The sequence below is a fragment of the Elephantulus edwardii genome, unplaced genomic scaffold, assembly GCF_000299155.1.
Source record: "Elephantulus edwardii isolate Elephantulus edwardi_28Jun2011 unplaced genomic scaffold, EleEdw1.0 scaffold00306, whole genome shotgun sequence".
Classification (NCBI taxonomy): domain Eukaryota; kingdom Metazoa; phylum Chordata; class Mammalia; order Macroscelidea; family Macroscelididae; genus Elephantulus; species Elephantulus edwardii.
The window spans coordinates 1,098,167-1,118,190 of NW_006400056.1; the positions used below are offsets into that span (position 1 = coordinate 1,098,167).

Consider the following 20,024-nt stretch of genomic DNA (forward strand, 5'->3'; position numbering starts at 1 on the left):
ATGTAAGTACTAATCCAGAAAAGAATTACATACAAATGAGAAAAACAGTTTCAAAGAGGTGAATATTAATTCTGGAAAGATGCATTTTTCTTCCTGGTAAACAAACAGTTCAAAGTACTTTCCATGACTAAAGAAAGAAAAATAGAGTTTTAGGGCAAACAACCACTTTTACAGGCTGGAGGCAATTGATGTTAGCTTACAATTATACCATATGTTTAAATAATCCTGAATGTTTTAATACTACTCTATCAGGACTGAGCTAATGATTTAGCTTTGAAAGGTTTAGGTTTGAAAGCTGAAAGAAGCACATTTGGTGCTAGAGAAAGGTGAGAACTCAGGTAGAGGAGTTTTGTCAGGAAGGAAGGGAGGTAGAAGATTGGAAGCTGGGATAATTGACTGTTGTGGAAGGGCACCAATTGATAGTTCTCTTTCATTGGCTGAAAGACCAACAGGCGTGCTGTAATTCGGAGAGCAGAGTAATTTAATTTTAGTTATACAGGAGAAAAATGTGCTGATATCCCATCAAGATCCTGGCAGAGAACAGATCCAGTGCACAGAACCCCTCTCTTGTAAACATCTATGATCAACCATTACATGTTCCAGATTCTTGAGTCTTACAATACTCCTGGAGAGCTAAAAGGTGGAAACATCATTTTCTATAGCATTAGATTGTCTTGTATACTGTGGGCATGTTGTCAAGAGGGATAAGTTCTTGGAAGAAAGCATTATACTAGGAACTGTAGAAGTTTAGGGAGAGAGAGGAAGATTCAAGAAGATTGCCGCTGTGACTAACAATGGTCTAAATAATAACCAAGATCATAAGGATGGTACAGGACAGTGCAAGGTGCAGATCTGCTGTTCACAGCTATAGTCAACTCCATAGCACTGAGCAACAAGATCAAGAAGCTGATTTTATATTTCTAAAAAACATTTTAAGTATTTGTTTTTAAAATGTATCTCTAAATGTTGTTGTGTTATTATGTGCCGTCGAGTCGCTTGCCACTCATAGTGACCCTATGTACAACAGCCCTAAACTCTGCTCTGTCCTGTGCCAATCGCACTGTCTCAAATACACCCATCCCGATTACCCAAATCACCGAATCAATCCACCTCCTAGAGGGCCTTCCCCTCCTGCGCTGTCCCTCCACCCTACCAAGCATGATGTCCCTCTCCAAGGACCGGTCCCTCCTTACAACATGTCCAAAGTAGATGGAGCCTCAGAATACTTGCCTCCAAGTAGCCACCCAGTTTGACCCTTTCCAGGATGAATCTGTTTGTTTTCCTAGCAGTCCATGGTACCCTCAATACTCTATTTAGAAATATATTTTAGATTAACATAATCCTGAAGAATGTTACCATAAATTCATTTTGATCCAATGAATGGAAATTTTAAATCTAGTGACAAAGCATTTGCAGGTATTTTTTGGTCATTGTTTATGGTCATTAATTTATTCTTTTTTTAAAAAAAAGTGAATTCTTTTCATTTTATCCAATAAAAGCATTTAGTGTGTGCTTCCTTTTTTAATTGTTATTTGCATGAGAGATGTCAAAACAAATTAATTTTCCATTCAACTATTTATACATGTTTCATTCTACGAAATTAATTTTAACACTCACAATGTAATTACCCTTTCTGGCTTTCGCCCTGTAATTCTGATTCCCATTAATCCTTCTATACCTCTGTGTGTCTTCCCTTTCTTTAATGGTATTGTGCTAATCATCTACATTCCCTCTCTTAGCCAGTGGTCTATTTTTAGTGTAAATTAAAGATGAAAAACAATTTAGAAATATGGAAGTGTAAAAGCATCCTAACATCTAATAACCACACCTCTCTGCTGTACTCATGAGCACCCACTCTCCTTCGATAAACACTCACAGCCCTTGGGTAATTCTATGGAAGTTAGGAGAATATTTATTTTAGTTCACTAAGGGTGCTCTGGTGGCCTAGTGGTAAGAAGCTGCACTGCCATCCCTAAGGCATGCAGTTAGAATCCATCAGCTGCTCCACAGGAGAAAGATGGCCATCCTCCTCCCATCCAATTTACTGCCTCTGAAAACCGGCTGGAGGGTCAGCTGTGGGTCAGTTCTGGCTCAATGGCAAACAACAAGAAAAAGAACAATTTTAAGGTGCACATTTTTCACATTTTACTCTCCCTGAAATTGTGATTGATATGTCTTATGGTCAGTGGCATCTTATTTATTCTTTCTTAAAGGGAGGTACAGCTTATAATCAATGTTGTCTTAGATTTGATGAAATAGACAGTAAATTATATTATCATTAAATTCCTGTCTACCCTTTAGTGTACATGTTGAGTAATTCCATGTTTACCTTGTATCACATCCAGATGCTTACATCTCACTTTCCTTCACCAACAGAACTTTTTTTTTTTAGGTTTTTACAAGCAGATCTTCCATCCACAGATCTTTGACTTTGAAGCTTGTGGAGGAACTTCCCTCCTTTCTCCATTCCACCAATCATCAATTTCAGTCACTCTACCTCTTCTGGAATCCATGTAAATATCACCTCACTCTACCCAGAGAGACTGGTGTCTGATGGTGTTTCTAGGAAGAAAAGGGAGAGAAAGCATTCCTTAGCCTACCTTTGATCAATTATTTCCTTACCCTTCCTGAAGAGGAATGACCACGGGTTTTCCATATGTCCATTTTGCCTGTCTCCAGGGCTTCACCTTAGGCAAGTACTTTTGCTCTCATTACCTGAAGGCCATCTTTGTCCAAGATGGACAGTGTTATCTAGTAGGATCCGTTCTCCAACAACATGAGTGACCAAGTCAAGAGTAACCAAGAGCGGTATCAGCAATATTCTGCCATAGCCTCTCAGCTTCTGGCCCACATCTCTAAACTCCTCATGGCCCATCGGAGGGCACGCATCCCTGTGCATAAGGGCATTAGATATTTCTTTGAGTTTACCTGGGAAGAGCTCATCACAGATCCCATGATGCTACCTTCTGACATCTTGGGTCTGGAGATCAATTTGGGGGCCCCTCCTGTGCCTGTGCAGTTGCCTCCTGTGCAGATACCCATTCAGAAGAAATTGCCACCTTCAAGGTCAGCGCGAGCATCCAGTGGTGCAGCCAAGCCCATCAGTCTCTCTCCTACCCAGACACATGCAGTTATCAATGGCCAAGAGACTCTGCATAAGTTTCAAAGGCAGTCAGTTCGCCTACTGACAGAGTTCCTCATTCTGCAAACAAAGGCCCTGAAGAAACATGTATCAGGTAAGCCTGACTCATTGAATTCTGGAAAATTCTGGTGATGTGCATTGCATGCGTGTGTCTACCAGCTATATTTGGATGAACTGGAAACAGATGGTGATTGCCTACCAGTTCTAGGAATTTACTTCTACCACTCATATCTTGGAGAGGGTGCAGCTAGAGCGCTCTTTGGAGGCAAGAATGAGGAGGCTTCACCTCACATATTTTGGACATGTTGTTAGGAAGGGGCTATCCTTTGGAGAAGAACATGATGTTGAGAAGGGTGAAGGGTCAGTAAAGGGCGTGAAGACGCTCAACCAGCTAGTTAGATTGGTGCAGTGACTGCTACAGTGGGATCTTGTGTGTTAGGAAGTGTGAGGCTGGTGCAGGATTCAGACATTTTGTTCATAGGGTTCTATGAGTCATACTCAGCTTGACGGCAACTAACAACAAAACAGTCACTTCCAAGAATAATACTTAACCCTAGCTCTTCTCCCACTTTTCTTTCCATTTTTCCTTTGGAGAGCCCAGAGTGGGAGGTTAGCCATTGTCTTTGTTTTCTGGAACCGTCACAGGAGAATACCACAAAGCAGGTCACTTGAAGTAACAGAAATGTGCTGTCTCACACGGTTCTGAAGGTTGGAATTGAGGACATTGTTGCGGCTGTCCTGTTTACTTGAGGGAAAGAGCCTTCCTCTCTGCTTCTGGTATTTGTGTACTTCTCTTGGATTCCTTTGACTTGTAGATGCATTTTCATAAGTACCTTCTCCCGTGTGAACTCTGCATCCCTTTTATAAAGGAAGACACTACTAGGAAGAGACTAGGCCTACCCTCCTCTGAATGACCTTGTTAATGGAAATTATAGTATCTTCAGGAAATGGGCCTGTATCTAACGATGGTCATGTTCATAGGGACAGAATTTAGGAATTCATCATATCTGTTTGAGGGGCACAAATCCATCCATAACAGCAAAGAGCAGTATAAGATCAGAGGTATTGAAGGGGGACTTGATTACCTGAGGAAGAGAGAGGCAGAACCCAGGGGACAAAGTGTGGTTCAGGAAGGCCTAGTGATAGATACCAAGATGAAAGCCCCACAAACCCCAACCAAGAGAGCCATGAGCATCAGGTTCCAAAGTGAGATTTTCATTCTGAGGTCAATGCTGGGACCGAGAGTAATGTTAGTAACTAAGCCTTCAGGATGCTGTGTTACTGAGTGTCAGTAATGCAACCTTCTTGATCCTGTAGTATTTTAGACACCAACGGGCCTCTGAGTTGGAGTAGAAAAGGGTAACGGGGCTCAGAGAGCACAGGTCCCCTTATTGCCTGGAGAGTTTGAGGTTCCCTGATAGACCTGGAGAGTTTGACCCCTTTTCACTAGGAGGTCCCACAGACTTTCTTACTCTGGAAATAGGTCTAACCTATAGATCTACCCTATACCCTGGGTCCTTTAAGGAGGTGCTTTTTAAAATATGCACTAATTCTGTGCCAGTTGGAACATATGTTGTCTTTAATGATTTCTTTAGTAGGTGCCAAATTCAAGGACAATACAAGACACTTTGTGGAGGCCAGCCAACAGCTCCATCTCAATGCCAAGAAAACAGCCTCTGACTACTTCACTGGTAAAATTGTAAGAAATAGTGGACAACTGGGAAAAGGTAGGTACTGAGTATCAGCTCTTAAGAAGTTTTTTTTAAAAAAAGTTCAAATCATACCAACAAGAATGCAGTGAAAAGTAAATTCCTTGTTTATAAGTCTCCCATTTCCTAATCGAAGTGGAAGTTGAGCAACAGGAACTTTCAAATACTATAGGGAAATGTATACATTGGATCAGTTAGTTACTATGGAGCATGATTTAGGAATTTCTATTACATGGATAAGTAAAAATGAATAATTCTTGAATATCAGTGAATAAGGACAAAAGCAGAAGAATTGATGCATTTGAATTGTGGTGTTGGAGAATATTGAATACCCCATGGACTGTCAAAAGAATAAGCATGTATGTCTTGGAAAATATGAAGTCAGAGTAATCCTTGGAGGTAAGAATGGCAAAACTGCATCTTTCATACTTTGTACATGTTGCCAGAAAAGGCTCTTCCTTAGAAAGAGATATCATGCTTGGAACTATAGAGGGTCAGTCAAAGAGAGGAAGATCCCAGCAAGACGGATTGACTTGGTGACTACAGCCATGGCTCTAATGTGCCAGAGATGGCTAGGGTGGCATAGAATACAACAGGAATCAGATCTGTTGTTCGCAGGGTCCCTATGAGTTGTACTTTACTTGACAGCACCTAACAACAACAAATTAAATGTTGGACTTTGGTGATCTATATTAGATGAAAGAGGGAGGTCTGGTGGCCTCTTGGAAGAAGCTGCTCCAGCATCCCAAAAGCATGCAGCTTGAATTCACCAACTGTTCCATAGAAGAAAGATGAGCAGTCTCCTCTCTTGTGATTTACTGCCTCTGAACACTGATGTGAGGGTCAGCTCTGAGCTGGTTCTGATTCATCAGTACATAACAATAACGACAACAGTCACATTAGATGAAAGATGTTTATACCTTACAACCAAGCAGTCTCTGCTTGGTCACTCTTTAGAACTGTGCAACTCAAACTGTTACTAGTGAAGGACCGATGTTTTACATTTTCAATTTGTTGTGGACCTATCCTTCTAAAAGTACAATAGAAATATAGCAGTGTCAGTTTGCTACAGATGTGCCTAACTTCCTACTTTCCGTTTTTGTGCTTAGTTGGTCCTGGGCTCCTGAGGTCAGTCTGCAGACACACTTAGAGCACTGCCTGAGGGCAGCTCATACGTGGACAGAAGGAGTGGGATACCGGTGTTTATGCAGAATTGCTTAGGATGAGAAAAAAATGTTTACAAACCATTTAAATGTCCATTGTTGTTGTTGTTGTTATGTGCCGTCGAGTCCTTTGCAACTCATAGCGACCCTATGTACAACAGCCCTAAACCCTGCTCTATCCTGTGCCAATCTCATTGCCTCTGACACACCCATCCCGATTACCCCAGTCACTGAATCAATCCACCTCGTAGAGGGTCTTCCCCTCCTGCGCTGTCCCTCCACTCTACCCAGCATGATGTCCCTCTCTAAAGACCTGTCTCTCCTTACAACATGTCCAAAGTATGTCAGGCAAAGCCCCAGAATCCTTGCCTCCAAGGAGCAGCCTGGTTTAACCCTCTCTAGGATGAATCTGTTTGTTTTCTTGGCAGTCCATGGTACATTCAATACTCTTCTCCAGCACTACAATTGTGGTGTAGTGGTAAGAAGCTGTGCTTCAATCCCAAAGGTTCAAAGGTTCAAATCCACCAGCTGCTCCATGGGAGAAGGATGGTCACTCTCCTCCTGTGCGATTAACCCACTGAAGGGTCAGCTATGAGTCAATTTTGACTTGATGGCTCACAACATGAATATTATCATTTGATTAGATGGTGAGCTATTTTGATGTTGCTAATTGCTGTTAACTTGAATACAACTCTTAGTGATGTTATGAGCAACAGATCTGAACCTTGCACTATCCTCTGCTTTCCTCATACTTGAGCCCATTGTTATAACCACTGTATCCAATCTCTTGCTGAGGATCTTCCTATCTTTCTCTGACCTTCCACCTTTCCAAGCATGAATGTCCTTTCCAAAGACTGGGCCCTCCAAACAACATGCCCAAAATAGATGAAATTAATCTTCATCATCCTTTCCTCCAAGGAGCACTCTGGTTGCACTTTCTTCAAGATATACTTGTTAGTTCTTTTGCAAGTCCATGTGATACTCAGTACTATTATCCGATACCACAATTCAAAGGCACCTATTCTTCTCCTGCCATCCTTAGTCTTTGTCTAACTTGCATATGCATAACAAGTAATTTAAAAAATCATGGCTTGAATCAGAAGCGCCTTAGTCTTTAAACTGACATCATTGCTCATTAGTACTTTAGAGAGGTCCTTGACTGCTACTTACATTTTTTTACTTTATTTTTTCTGTTTTACTTTGTGGTTTTATTTTTTAATTCTTTTTTTATTATTTTTATTAATTTCAATGAACATCTACAGAGATTTTGGAATTCCATTCATTCATTGTTGCACTTTTCTCCCCACCCATCCCACCCCCATCTTTTGACTTTTTTGACTGTTAATACCAAGAATATTGATCTGAGTAAGATAAAGTCATTGACAACGTCAATTTTTTCCCCATATACCATGATGTTTCCTGCTGGCCCAATGGTGAAAAATTTTGTTTAGTTGATGTTGAAATATAATCCATATTGAAGGCTGTAGCCTTTGATCTTCTGCACTATGTGCTTCAAGTTCTCCTTGCTTTTGAAAAGCAAGATTGTGCCATCTGTATAAAGCAGGTCGTTGATGAGTCTTCCTTTGATACAAATGCCACACTCTTCTTCATAATGTCCACCCTCTTAAATGGTTTCATCAGCATATAGTTGGGAAAAGGTTACAGCCCTGACACACAATTTCTTGATTTTAAGTCATGCAATGTCCACTCCCTTGTTTCTTGGCCTAAGTATAGGTTTCACATGAGCACAAATAAATGTTCTGGAATTCCTATTCTTTTTTTTTTCATTCTATTCCTTTTTTAAAAAATAATTTTAATGAACATTTGCAGAGAATTTGGATTTCCATTCATTCATTGTTGCACTTCTCTCCCCACCCAACCCTCTCCTCCCGCCCCCCAGTTCGCTCCTCTCTTTCAAAAGTAAAAGAAAGACTCCCTCCCTGGTACACAATCTCCCCGCACCCCTCCCACCACCCCAAGTACATTCCAGTATGCAACCTTAATTGTGGACTCTTGTGATAACCATAATACCCTATCATACATCACTTTTAAATTATTCAGTCCCTCATCTGTTTCAGTGCAATTTATCCAGTTTTTCTCAGTCTTACCCCCCACCCTGATATCAGTCCCATTTTACAGCAGTGGCATCAAGCAATATTTGTCCTTTTGTGACTGAGATATTTCACTCAGCATAATGTCCTCCAGGCTCACCCACTTTGAATAATATTGAATTAGTTCCTTGTTTTTCAATGCATCATAGTATTCCATTGTGTAAATATACCACAGCTTCTCTACCCATTCATTTGTTGATGGGCACCTGGGTTGTTTCCAACTCCTTGCTATTATGAACAGAGCTGCAATAAACATGGGTGTGCATATATCTGCTTGGATGTCAGTTATGGTCTCTCTGGGATATATTCCCAGTAGTAGAATTGCTGGGTCAAATGGTATCTCTATTTGCAACTTTTATTCTTATTCTTCTTAATGTTAACCATATCTGTTATGATCTACACATTCAAATGCCTTTGTATAGCAAATAGAACACAAATAGGCATTAATTCTGATATTCTCTTCTTTCAACCAAGATTTCATTTGATATCAGCAATTATATCACTAGTGCTATAGCCCCTTCTAAATCTAAATTGACTTTTGTAAGTTCTCTGTCAATGCACTGTTTCTGTAATTTTTTATAATCTTGAGCAAGACACTACTTGCATGTGATATTAATTATATTGCTTGATCATGCCACATTCTGTTGGATCACTTTTTTTGGAAATGGGAGCATACATAGATATATTTCAGTCAGTTGATCAGGAGGCTATCTTCCAAATTCCTTAGCACAGACTGGTGAGCACATCTGTCCATTGAAACATGTTAATTAGTATCCCATCAGTTTCTAGGGCTTTTTTTTTTTGCCAGTGCCTTCAGTTCAGCTTGAATTTCTCTCTTCATTATCATTGGTTCCTTTTCACATATTACTTCCTAAAATGATTCCATATCAGCCAATTCTTTTTTGTTACAGTGACTTTATGTATTTCCGCCATCTTCTTTTGATGCTTCCTGAATCATTCAAGATTTTGAACATAGCATCCTTCAGTATTGTAACTTGAGACTTGAATTGGTGAAAATGTATGACATACTAGAGCACACATTTCAATTCAGACACTTTTTTAAAGTACAGTGTTGAGGAAAAAAGCAAGCTATAAAGGAATATTTGACACGAACACAGCTTAAATCCGTTTTGAGGCTAAGGCTTTCTTGGGGACCATTTGGGGACCCTTGTATCTGTGACTGTGGGGCCATCCCAGGGGCCAAATAGGACATAGTGAGCATAGATCAATGGTGATTAATTTTATAAGACGTAATGTATGGGAATGAGCACATGAAACAAATGTGAATGAAGGAATGTATGAAATAGAATGTATATGAATGGGGGGAAACCTTTTAGTGCAAAAAAAAAAAGAGTACATTAGTGCTTAATTTTGTATAGTGATTGTCTTTCTTGACACTCCATCAAAATAGTTTTTTTATTGTGATCTTACATGTTGCAACAGCCCCACTAGGACATATGTTTGGCAAAGCTGTGTTTGCTGTAGGTTTTTAATATTATCAAGGAATTATTCTCACATGTAATAAGTGATAAGTAATAAGTAAAGTCACTATCCAAGTTTGTAAAGAATTCCACAGTTAGTACTTATTGTCCTGTTGTAACTACCAATCAGTTCCACTTTCTATATAAACATTTTCTTTTGGGGGCAATATATTACCCAGTCATTCTGAGTTTTAAATAATTTTTCATTTCATACTTCTACTATCTGTTCCAGGCACATGTGTTAATTATACTTCACTAGCTAGACCCATTTTTGCCATTCTGGAGCAAGGAAGACTTGAAATAGACAGGCTCCAGGAGTTGGACCAACTCCCAGTGAGAATAGCAGCTGCATCTGAGACACTGAGGAAGAGACCTGGGGGTATGTGGATGTCATGCCTAGTCAGAGCAAGAAGCTGTAGTAAGCACAGGACTCTGGCCTCTAGGGCCAGGCCAGACGTGAGGGCTCAGGCCTGCACATAGATCAGGGATGTCAGTCAGCAGGTGTATTGGCCTCAAGTCTTGGCTTAAGCTTAGAACCAAAAGTGGTAGAAAGGACCAGAAAGTGACTAGAGAGATTGATACCAGCGGCAATTTCCAAGTATCAGCCAGAAACTCCACGTGTTTCTGCACAGGTAAAGGTCCATAGGATTCAGATGGAGCCTAAGAGTGTCCCAACCTGAAGCCAGGTTTCATTCCTGAGAAGAAGGTAAAGTTGGGCCTACTGATGGTGACGGAGATCGGAAGACTGCAAGTTGATAAGATGGCTGAGGTTAGAGGCAGACGGGACCTGAAACATGTCCCAGATAGAGGTTTCTGCAGCCTCGGTCATTCAAAGATCACCTGTACAGCTTTGTTTTTTAGTATATCCCTCAGACCACCTAATCTGGGATAAGAGCAAAAATAAGGACCCAGAGTACAAGCCATCGTCATCTAATCTTAATTGATGCATACAGCTCAGTGCAGAATGCTGTGAGCTCAGCCAGTGGTAAAGCTAATTTAGACTAAACAGAAGGTTGATTTTTTTTTTCTCCCGCTTTAATCAGAAGCATTAAAAGGGGTTCTAGCCCCAGGAAGCATAAAAATATGACTTTAGAAAGATGCTTTCCTACCATCTGTCTTGTCCTCACTAACCCCTAAGTGATTATGTCAGCTTAAGAAAACCATTTCCTAAAGCCTTTCTCAACATCTCTGCAATACAGGCAGACCCAAAACTGTGGAAGACAAATCCCCATCCATAGTACGTGCACTCGTAGCTTCTCCCTCTCACGGTTTGGAGTTGAGTAACCCTTGCCCGGAGGCTTGGGAGAAGATCCAGGAGATATGTCACCATATGTAAGCACCCTAGAGGTTGGGGTAGCCTGGTGTCCTCACAGCCTCCTTCCCCCCATGCCTACACTGAAATGGGTTAGGCAAGGAGTGGGCTGGTTGCTAATAGCCATTTATTCAGGAGACTAGCTTGGTATCATGCCAAGAGGTGCTAACCTCTTAATCATCGCAACAGTGATGATGGTGATGGTGACACTTCTTTTTTCACACACTCACAAGTTCCCCACACCCTTTCCCCTCCATTGCCTTGCTATATTCTAATTCAGAGAACTGCTTTGCAGTCAAGGAAACATAAGCAGCTCAGGTCAATAAGTTATCGTCTGAAATAAGACAGGCCTGGCTGTGTGATTCATGGCAGACTGGCTTCAAGTGCAGTGGTCTTTGCCCCTTTAGCATGTGGCCTGCCTCATTGAGGTCCCTCTGAAAGATCCTTTTTAGTTTAAAGATTTTGTGTGCCTAGTTTTTATTTTATAACAAAATTAGTCATATGTTCTACTTTTGTAGAAGCACTTACTTATTAATAGTTAACTTCTCAAAACAAGAGAAAAGGCCATTTACATTGATTATTAATAACTCTTCACATTATGAGTATCTCATAAGTTCTAGCAGTAAATCTGTATTTCTCCAGGGTCTCAGACCATGGAGGAACTAAAGAATATGGTCAGCTACTGTCTGAGTCATCATATCTCATGATATGAAGGTAACTGTGCCACCAGATGTTACACTGCAGATAAAGAGCATATGCAAAGGGAACTCACGCTGCCTCCCTCATGTCATCCTGTGAGGAGGTGTTCATGAGAACTAGGATGAGTACAATCTCTAGGTCACCTAATCTCCCCATTTTTATAGAGTTCCACATGCTGGTCCTCACCCCTGTGATAAAGGAAGAAATCGGGCGTCAGGCAAGGACCTGGTGGTTGAGAGATGCCACGTCTCTCTCGCTCCTCCTTAAGAGCATTTCTTTGAGGAGAGAAGAGTGGAGTGGATACCTCTGAGAAAAGGGGAGGCGATGGGAGTCTGGGGAGCTAGAAGATATGTTTGTTCCCTTCCCTGCAGAGAAGCTGAAAGGGCCACGTGGAGCAGAAGGAATATCTCCTACCCAGTGATATTGCGAAACTACAAGACTAAGATACCCATTCATCTATTGGTAAGTGTCAAGTGGGATTTGAGGGCTCAACAAATTCAATCCTCGAGTTCCAACCACCTTCAAATTTAGGGTGTTCATATACCGACTCCCACCACCCATCAGACTTCTGCTCACCACAATCTTGATGGTCACCGTTCTCAGAAGTCGAGAAGAGCCAAGAAGACTATCAAATTGCATTACACCTCCTGTGACGGGTCCTCTTTTGTTTAGTATCCTTTTTTGGTGCCTCCTTTATCTACAGTGACTCTTGAGACCCTGCTACCCTCAAGTCAAAGAAACCAAACTAGTTGAGTTGACCTATAAGTGTCAGAGTAGCACTGTGGTTATAGGATTTTCAATAGCTAATTTTTAGAAGTAGATTGTCAGGCATTCCTTGTGAGACACCTCTAGGTGATCTTGAACCTCCAACCTTCTGGTTGGCAGGCAAGTGCTTAACTGTGCTATCCAGGGACTCTCTTGGAGCTCCAGGACTTGAAAATGTCTTAAGTATGAATTTTGGCTTTTTAGTTGATTGGAGAAGCTTAGTGATAGGCCTTCAGGGTATTAAGAGTTTGTTGTAAGTCAGAGTCAGCAGAGGCAGAGGCAAAAGTACCAAGTTTCAGAGCCCAAGTTCCCTTCGCTCCAGATCAGTATGCATTTACCAAGCCCCTACTACATGTTAGTAATCTGTCAGTGTCTGGGAATATGCTAGTCCCTCACCATACAGATGGGCCAGGTGATAAAAAGTTGAAGACAGAGAACAATTCAGCATTAGCAGAAAAAAGAAGACTTTTTCATTGTCATTAGATGTCATGGAGGTATCTCCAGCTCATAGTATGACACGTGGAAACCTTGTCTGATCCCAAACTTCCACTGTCCTCTCCTCAGTGCTTAGTCCCCATACCCGTACTCTTTGCCTACTTCACCCTAAAGGCTTGCATATTTGGAGTGTGAGCCCTCATTTGTCATGTTCCTAGCCTGCTCCCCAGCTTAGACTTGTCTGTGTGTTCATGAACACATGTCTAGCTAGGTCCCAACCTCAAAGGTTCTCTTTGAGAAAGAATCTGATCAAACTATAGAGCTTTCCCTCCCTAAGTACGTACATAAACATATAAAATGTTGCCTGTGGTAATACAAACCAACAAAGTCGGTCTATGGATCTGGCTCTTGAGAGCTCTAGGCTTAGGGAAAATGTGGCTTCTAAAAGGCCTTTGAAGTGTGAACCTCATAGGCTCATGCATGGGTCAGAGTAAATTGAGTCAGATTGCCTTTGTTCAATCACATATATTTATTAAGTATCTCTTATGTGCAATGAATTAATAGAATGAAATGAATAGCTTAGCAGAAACAATTTTAGTTAGATTACTTTCTTCACAAAGGAAATTTAGCTGGTGAAGGTTAGAGAGAGAGAGAGCTTCCTTGGAGAATGTCTCTATGGGTAGTGACAGGTCAGGACATCCCCTTGCTGCACCCCCAGTCCCATACTCTTTTCAGGGGCCCTATTGCCCACTTCCCAGCATGCACTAGTGTTGGGCCAAACTCCAGATCCCAAATCCCCTTGCCAATGCTAAGGCTCACCAGAGCTTAGTGTTTCAGGTCACACAGTCATAGTTATATGAAATGCCGAAGATGGGAGACACAAACCCATACATTCTCAGTTTCCCTTTGTAGATGTAGGGAAGCAGACCTGAAGGGGCGGTATGGCTTACTCAGTGTCACAAAAGGAATTTGGTGGCAGATTGAGGGTTTCGTTCAGTGCTTACTTCTATTGAACAAGCACCATTTTTGTGCCATTTAGGATGACTTCCTTCAGCAGAGAGCAGAAGTGGACGGGGACCCATTTTACTAAGAACCTCTCCAGGCACTGAGGACTCCTTTTCTTGTCTTCACCCAAAGATACAAATTTTTAAATATATATATTTTTTTATTTATTTACAACGTTTGAATACATTATTTTTCACACCATATTTTTCCCATTTCCTTCACCACCCCACCCATCAAAGTGTACAACTGTATGATTAATGCCACCCCACCTCGCCCAGGCTCACCCCTCTGCCTCTCTCTATCCCCCCTTGGATCCTCATACTCATTCTACAACAATTATTTTAAACAGTGTTTGTCCTTTTGGGACTAATTTAGTTCACTCAGCATAATACTCTCAAGTAACTCCCATGTTAGGTAATAATTTAAAATCATTGCTCCTGCATGCTATGTAGTTTTCCATTGTATGAATGTACTTAATTTCTCAATCCATTTGATTGTGGTTGGAGATTTGGCTGTTTCTTGTTCTTGTGATGGTGAGTAATGCTGCTATAAACATTGGTGTACAAGTCTCTGTTTGTGTGTCAGTTATCATTTTCTTGGGGTATATTCCAAGCAGTGGAATAGCTGGGTCACATGGAATTTCTATGTTCAGCTTTCTGAGGAAGCACCAAACTACCTTCCGGAGCCGTTGTACCATTTTACAAGCCCACTAACAATGTATAAAAGTTCCTATTTTGCCACATCCTCTCCATGGTTTATTATTTGCTGTCCTGTTGAACTTTTCCACTGCTACTGGAGTGAGACGGTATCTCATTGTGGTTTTGTTTTGGTTTTTTCCAGTTTGTTGTTGTTGAGTCATTGTTTTTTTTAAATAGTAGTTTACTTAATAAAATTTTAATACAATGATTTTGAGGAGAGATTCTTCTCAACCCCCACCCATCAAATTATACAGCCCCATGATTATTTTGCCCTCTCCCCCTACACATTCTCATCCCTCTGCTTCCAACCTCCTCTCCTCCCCCTTGGATCCTAATACTCGTTCTACAGTAATGGTTTTATACAATATTTGTCCTTGTGGCACTGGGTTAGTTCACTCAGCATAATTCTCTCCAGCCCCTCCCAAGTTAGGTAATAATTTACAAAATCATTGCTCCTGCATGCTGCATAGTATTGCATTGTGTGAATGTACCATAATTTATCAATCCATTTGTTTATGGTTGAATATTTGGGCTGTTTCCATGTTCTTGCAATGGTGAATAATGCTGCTGCGAACACTGGTGTGCAAATGGTTTGAGCATTTCTTCATGTGTGTGTCTGTTAGTCATTCATATATCTTCCTCTGTGAAAATTCTTTCCATGTCTTTTGCCTATTTTGTAATTGGGTTATCAGTCTTTTTCTTATGGAGGCCCAGAGTTTTCTGTAAACTTTTGTTAGAGACTCTTTTCTGAGATGGTATTGCCAAATGTTTGTTCCCAGTTGGTAGGTTTTCTTTTCACCCCATTGGGAAGTTTTTAACGAGCACAGTGATTTAATCTTTAAAAGGTCCTATTCATCAACTTTATCCTTTTCAGATTATGAATTTCTGGCTGTATTTGGCAGTCTCTTTACACCATAGACTAGGCCTTCTAAGTTTGGTCCCAGTTTGCCTCTTATGAACTTTATGGTTTTGGGCTTTATTCCCAAGTTTCTGATCCACCTTGAGTTGCTTTTTGTTTATGGTGTGAGATGTGACTCCTGTTTCAGCTTTTTGCAGGTAGCAGTCCAGTTTTGCCAGCACTATTTGTTAAAGAAGTTGTCATTTCCCAATTTGATAAGTTTTATTTTCTTGTCGAATATCAGTTGACCATAGATAGCTGGGCCCATTTCTGGGCTCTCAGTTCTGTCCCATTGGTATAGACCAATACCTGTCTTTGTACCACTACCATGCTGATCTGGTTACTACTGCTGTGTAGTAGGTTTTGCCAGTCGCCACATGCCCAACATTGTGCTCAGCACTAATCATTAGGTATTCGTTCAGAATTCAGACCTACTTTGTGAACTAAACACTTAATATTGTGGGTTTTGTAGTAAAATATACATAACATTTACTACTTAAACCACTTTAAAGTTTGTTAGAGCAATTTAGTGGGATTTAAGTACATTCACAATGCAATGTAATCACCATATTTATCTAGCTGCAGTACTATTTCAGATGGAAACACTATGCCTATTAGCAGTAATTCCCCATAGTTCTCCTTCTCTTGTTCCTAGCAACCATTAATCGACTTTCTGTCTGTATGGATTTGCCAGCTCCTGATATTTCATTCAAACAGAATCTTATAATATGTGGTCTTTTAGCATCTAGCTTCATGCTCTTAGCACAAGGTTTTCGAGGTTCATGTGCATTGTATTTTTAGGTGAAATTGACATAACATTAAAAAAATCATTCACATTAAATGCAATTCACAATATTCTGAAACTAACACCTCTAAAAAGTTACAAATTATTTTTATCACCCAAAAAGAAAATCCAATACCCATTAAGCAGTCAGTTCTTGTCTCCTCCTATTCTAATCTCTGGTAACTACCAATCTGCTTCTGTCTCTATAGATTTATTTATACTATTTTATCACCTCTACAATGGGCTAAAAAGCAAAATTGTCAATTTAATGACTAAGGTGCAACTGACTCAAGCCATAATCTTTTCAATAGCTTCATAGGCATCTATAAATTGGCTACTGAATAAGGATAACAGAAGAAGCATTAATGTCTTTATACTGTGGTATTGGAGAAGAGTACTAAATAGTCCATGGACTGCCAAAAGAGCAAACAAGTCTGTCTTGGAAAGAAATACAACCAGGGTGCTCCTTAGGGGCAAACATGGTGAAGTGTCATCTCACAAACCTTAGGTATGTTAGCAGGAGGGGCCAGTTCATGGAAAGAGACATCCTACTTGGAAAGGCAGAGTGTCAGAGAAGGAGAGGGTCCTTCAACAAAGTAGATTGACACAGTTACTTCAACAACGGTCTTGAGCATATCAGAGATGGTAAGGACAGGGCAGGATAGGGTAGGGTTTATCTGTTGCTCTTAGGGTGTATATGAATTGTAGTTGGTTCAACAACAGATATGTTTCTACCTTTAGACTATTGTGAATATTATTACTGTGAACACTGGTTGTACAAATTTTTTTTATATAATTTTTATTGATAGATCGCGATTGTTCCTCCTTCTTCAGCAGAGCATCTGGTGGATTTGAACCGCGCACCTCTGGGACTGCAGTACAGTTTCCCGCCACTAGGCCACCAGAGCTCGCCCACAAATTTTTTTAACACTTGTGTTCAGTTCTTTGGGATTTATGCCTAAGAGTGAAATTACTGGGCCATAAGGTTATTAATGTTATGTTTGATCTATTAAGAAATTGTCAAACTGTTTTCCACAGGAGCCACAATATTTTGTATTCTCACCAGCAATGTGTGAGAATTCAAACTTATTTGCGTCCTCACTGACACTTGTTATTTTCACATTTTAAAAAAATTGGTGTAGCCATCCTACTTTGCTTAAAGTGGTATCTCATTGTGGTTTAGATCTGCATTTCCCTGTTGGCCAGTGGTACTGAGTGTTTTTTCACTTGGATATCTTCTGTAGAGAAATCTTTCTTCTTGTCTTCTTTGTTTGTTTATTGGCCCTTCTAGTGGCCTACTGGGTAAGAAAGTGTGATGCCAACCCAATGGCATGCATTTCACGTCCACCAGCTGCTCTGTGGGAGAGAGACAGACAATCTTCTCCTGTGCCATTTACTACCTCCGAAAGTTTGCTGAAGGGTCAGTTCAGAGTCAGTTCTCCCCATGAGCATATAACTAAACTGAAAAAAAAACTTTATTAAGTTAAGCTCTAGTGACAAAGTCTATACCAAGAAGTGCTGCTGACTGACCCCTTCTCTGGCAATACCAGTCCACTGGCAGCTGTGCAGGAGAAAGAGGAAAAATCTCCTGCCATTGCAATTTGCAGCACCTGAAATCCAATGAAGGATCATTATGAGTCAGAACCAACCCTACAGCAGCAACTTTGTTTTCTGACGGATTCTTTGTATATTCTCATGCTAGACACTCTCAAATTGCAACTATTTTCTCACTTTCTGGAGTATCTTCATTTTCTTGACAATATCTTTTGATGGAAGATTATCATTTTGATGAAGTCCAATTTATAAGGTTTTTTTTTCCTTTCTTATGCTGTGTTGCTTTGAGGTTCACGTTTAAGAAACCATTACCAAATCCAATGTTGTAAAGATTCACTTATGTGTGTTTTTTCTAAAGATTTACTTTCAGATTTACATCTTGATAGATTTTAAATTATGGTGTGCAATGATCCATCATTTTTATATGGTGTGAGGTAAGGGGCCTTCAGATGCTTGTCTAGTTATATCAGTAGCATTTGTTGAAGACATTGACTTACCCACTAAATCATCTTGTCACTCATACTAGAAATCAACAAACCATGTTATTATTGTTATTAAATGCCATCAAGTGGGCTTAGACTCAGATAAAACACTGCACAGCCCTGTGCCATTCTCACAGCCTGTGCTGTGCTGGAACTTATTGTTTCTTATCACTGTGTCAATCCATCTCCATGAAGGTCTTCCTTTCTCTCACAGGCCCTCTACTTTATTGGACTAATGCTTCCTGATAATATGCCCAAAACACGTGACAAGAAGTTCACCATCCTTGCTTCTAAGGAGCATTCTGGCTGCACTTCTAAGACATATTTGCTTCCTTTTTGGCAACCAGGGTATATTCAAACCTTTTCACCAACACCACAATACAAAAACATCGATTCTTTTTTGGTCTCCCTTTTTCATAGTCTAAATTTCACATTCATGTGAAGCAATTTAAAATATTACGGCTTTAGTCAGATGCCTCAAAATGACAATATCTAAAGACTCTTTAGCTCTTTTAAGAGATCCTTGGTTGAAAATTTGTTCAGTCCAGTATGTCATTTGATTTCTTGACTGCTGTTTCCATAAGTATTGGTTGTAGTTGCAAGTAAAATGGAATCCTCGGCAACTTCAGCCTCCCCTCAGTTTATCAGGAATTTGCATATTTGTCCAGTTGTGTAGATTTTTGTTTTCTTGATGGTAAGATATACTCTACTGTGAGGGATTTAGTCTTCCTCAATCTTTTCTAGATTTCCAATCCTATTCCAATTATCTATTTGTCTGCCTTTTTGCCAGTATCACAGTTTTTTTATTATTGTAACCTTGTAGTGAGTTTGAAATTGCAAAGAGTAAGCCCTCTTTTTTCTTCCTTTCTTTCAAGATTTTAGTTCTGTAAGGTCAATAGGAAGTATCTAAAGAAGATGGAAGGAGTACACAGAGTCATTGTATCAGAAGGAACTGTCTGACACAGAGGAATTTCATGAAATAACATATGAGCAAGAACCTATGGTGATGAAGGAGGAAGTTCAAGTTGCTCTGAAGGAACTGGCAAAAAACAGGGATCCAGGAGTTGGCAGCATACCAATTGATTTATTTCAACAAACAGACGCTGCCCTGGATGTGCTCACTAAGTTGTACCAGGAAATCTGGAGGATAGCCAGCTGACCAACTGACTGGAAGAGATCGATATTTGTTCTCATTCCAAAGAAAGGTGACCCAACAGAGTATGGAAATTATCAATATCATTGAGATAACATGCAAGCAAGGTTCTGCTGAAAATCATCGAAAAATGTTTGGAACAATATGTCAACAGATGTGCAGGCTGGATTTAGAAGAGGTTGTGGTACTAGGGATATTGTAGCTCATAGTTAGATGGATCTTGGCAGAAAGCGGAGAATACCAGAAGAATGTGTACCTGTGCTTCATTGACTATGCAAAGGCTTTTGACTGTGTGGATCACGACAAGCTATGGCTGACTCTAAGAAGAATGGGAATCCCAGAGCATTTGATTGTGCTAATGTGAAACCTGTACTTGGACCAAGCAGTTGTCAGAACAGAGCAGGGGACACTGGATGGTTCAAAATCAGAAAGGAATGTATTTTGTTTCCATACCTTTTCAATCTGTATGCAGAACAGATCATCCAAGACGTTGGGCTGTACGAGGAGGAATGTGGCATCAGAATTGGTGGAAGAGTCATCAACAACCTGCGTTATGCAGATGACACAACCCTGCTTGCTGAAACTGAGGAGGACCTGAAGCGCTTGCTGCAGAAGGTCAAGAATTGCACCCTC

The 20,024-nt window shown here is 40.4% G+C and overlaps 1 protein-coding gene across 1 annotated transcript in view; it reads left to right on the plus strand.

The window, feature by feature from the left end:
* Positions 1 to 2,171: 2,171 nt before the first annotated feature.
* Positions 2,172 to 20,024, plus strand: part of LOC102848782 (chromosome unknown open reading frame, human C3orf20) — a 58,450-nt gene continuing 40,597 nt past the window's right edge. Inside the window, 5 exon segments of the mRNA XM_006901046.1 lie at positions 2,172 to 2,181; positions 2,790 to 3,236; positions 4,738 to 4,869; positions 10,806 to 10,938; positions 11,989 to 12,288. Coding sequence (XP_006901108.1) covers positions 2,172 to 2,181; positions 2,790 to 3,236; positions 4,738 to 4,869; positions 10,806 to 10,938; positions 11,989 to 12,288 — 1,022 coding nt within the window.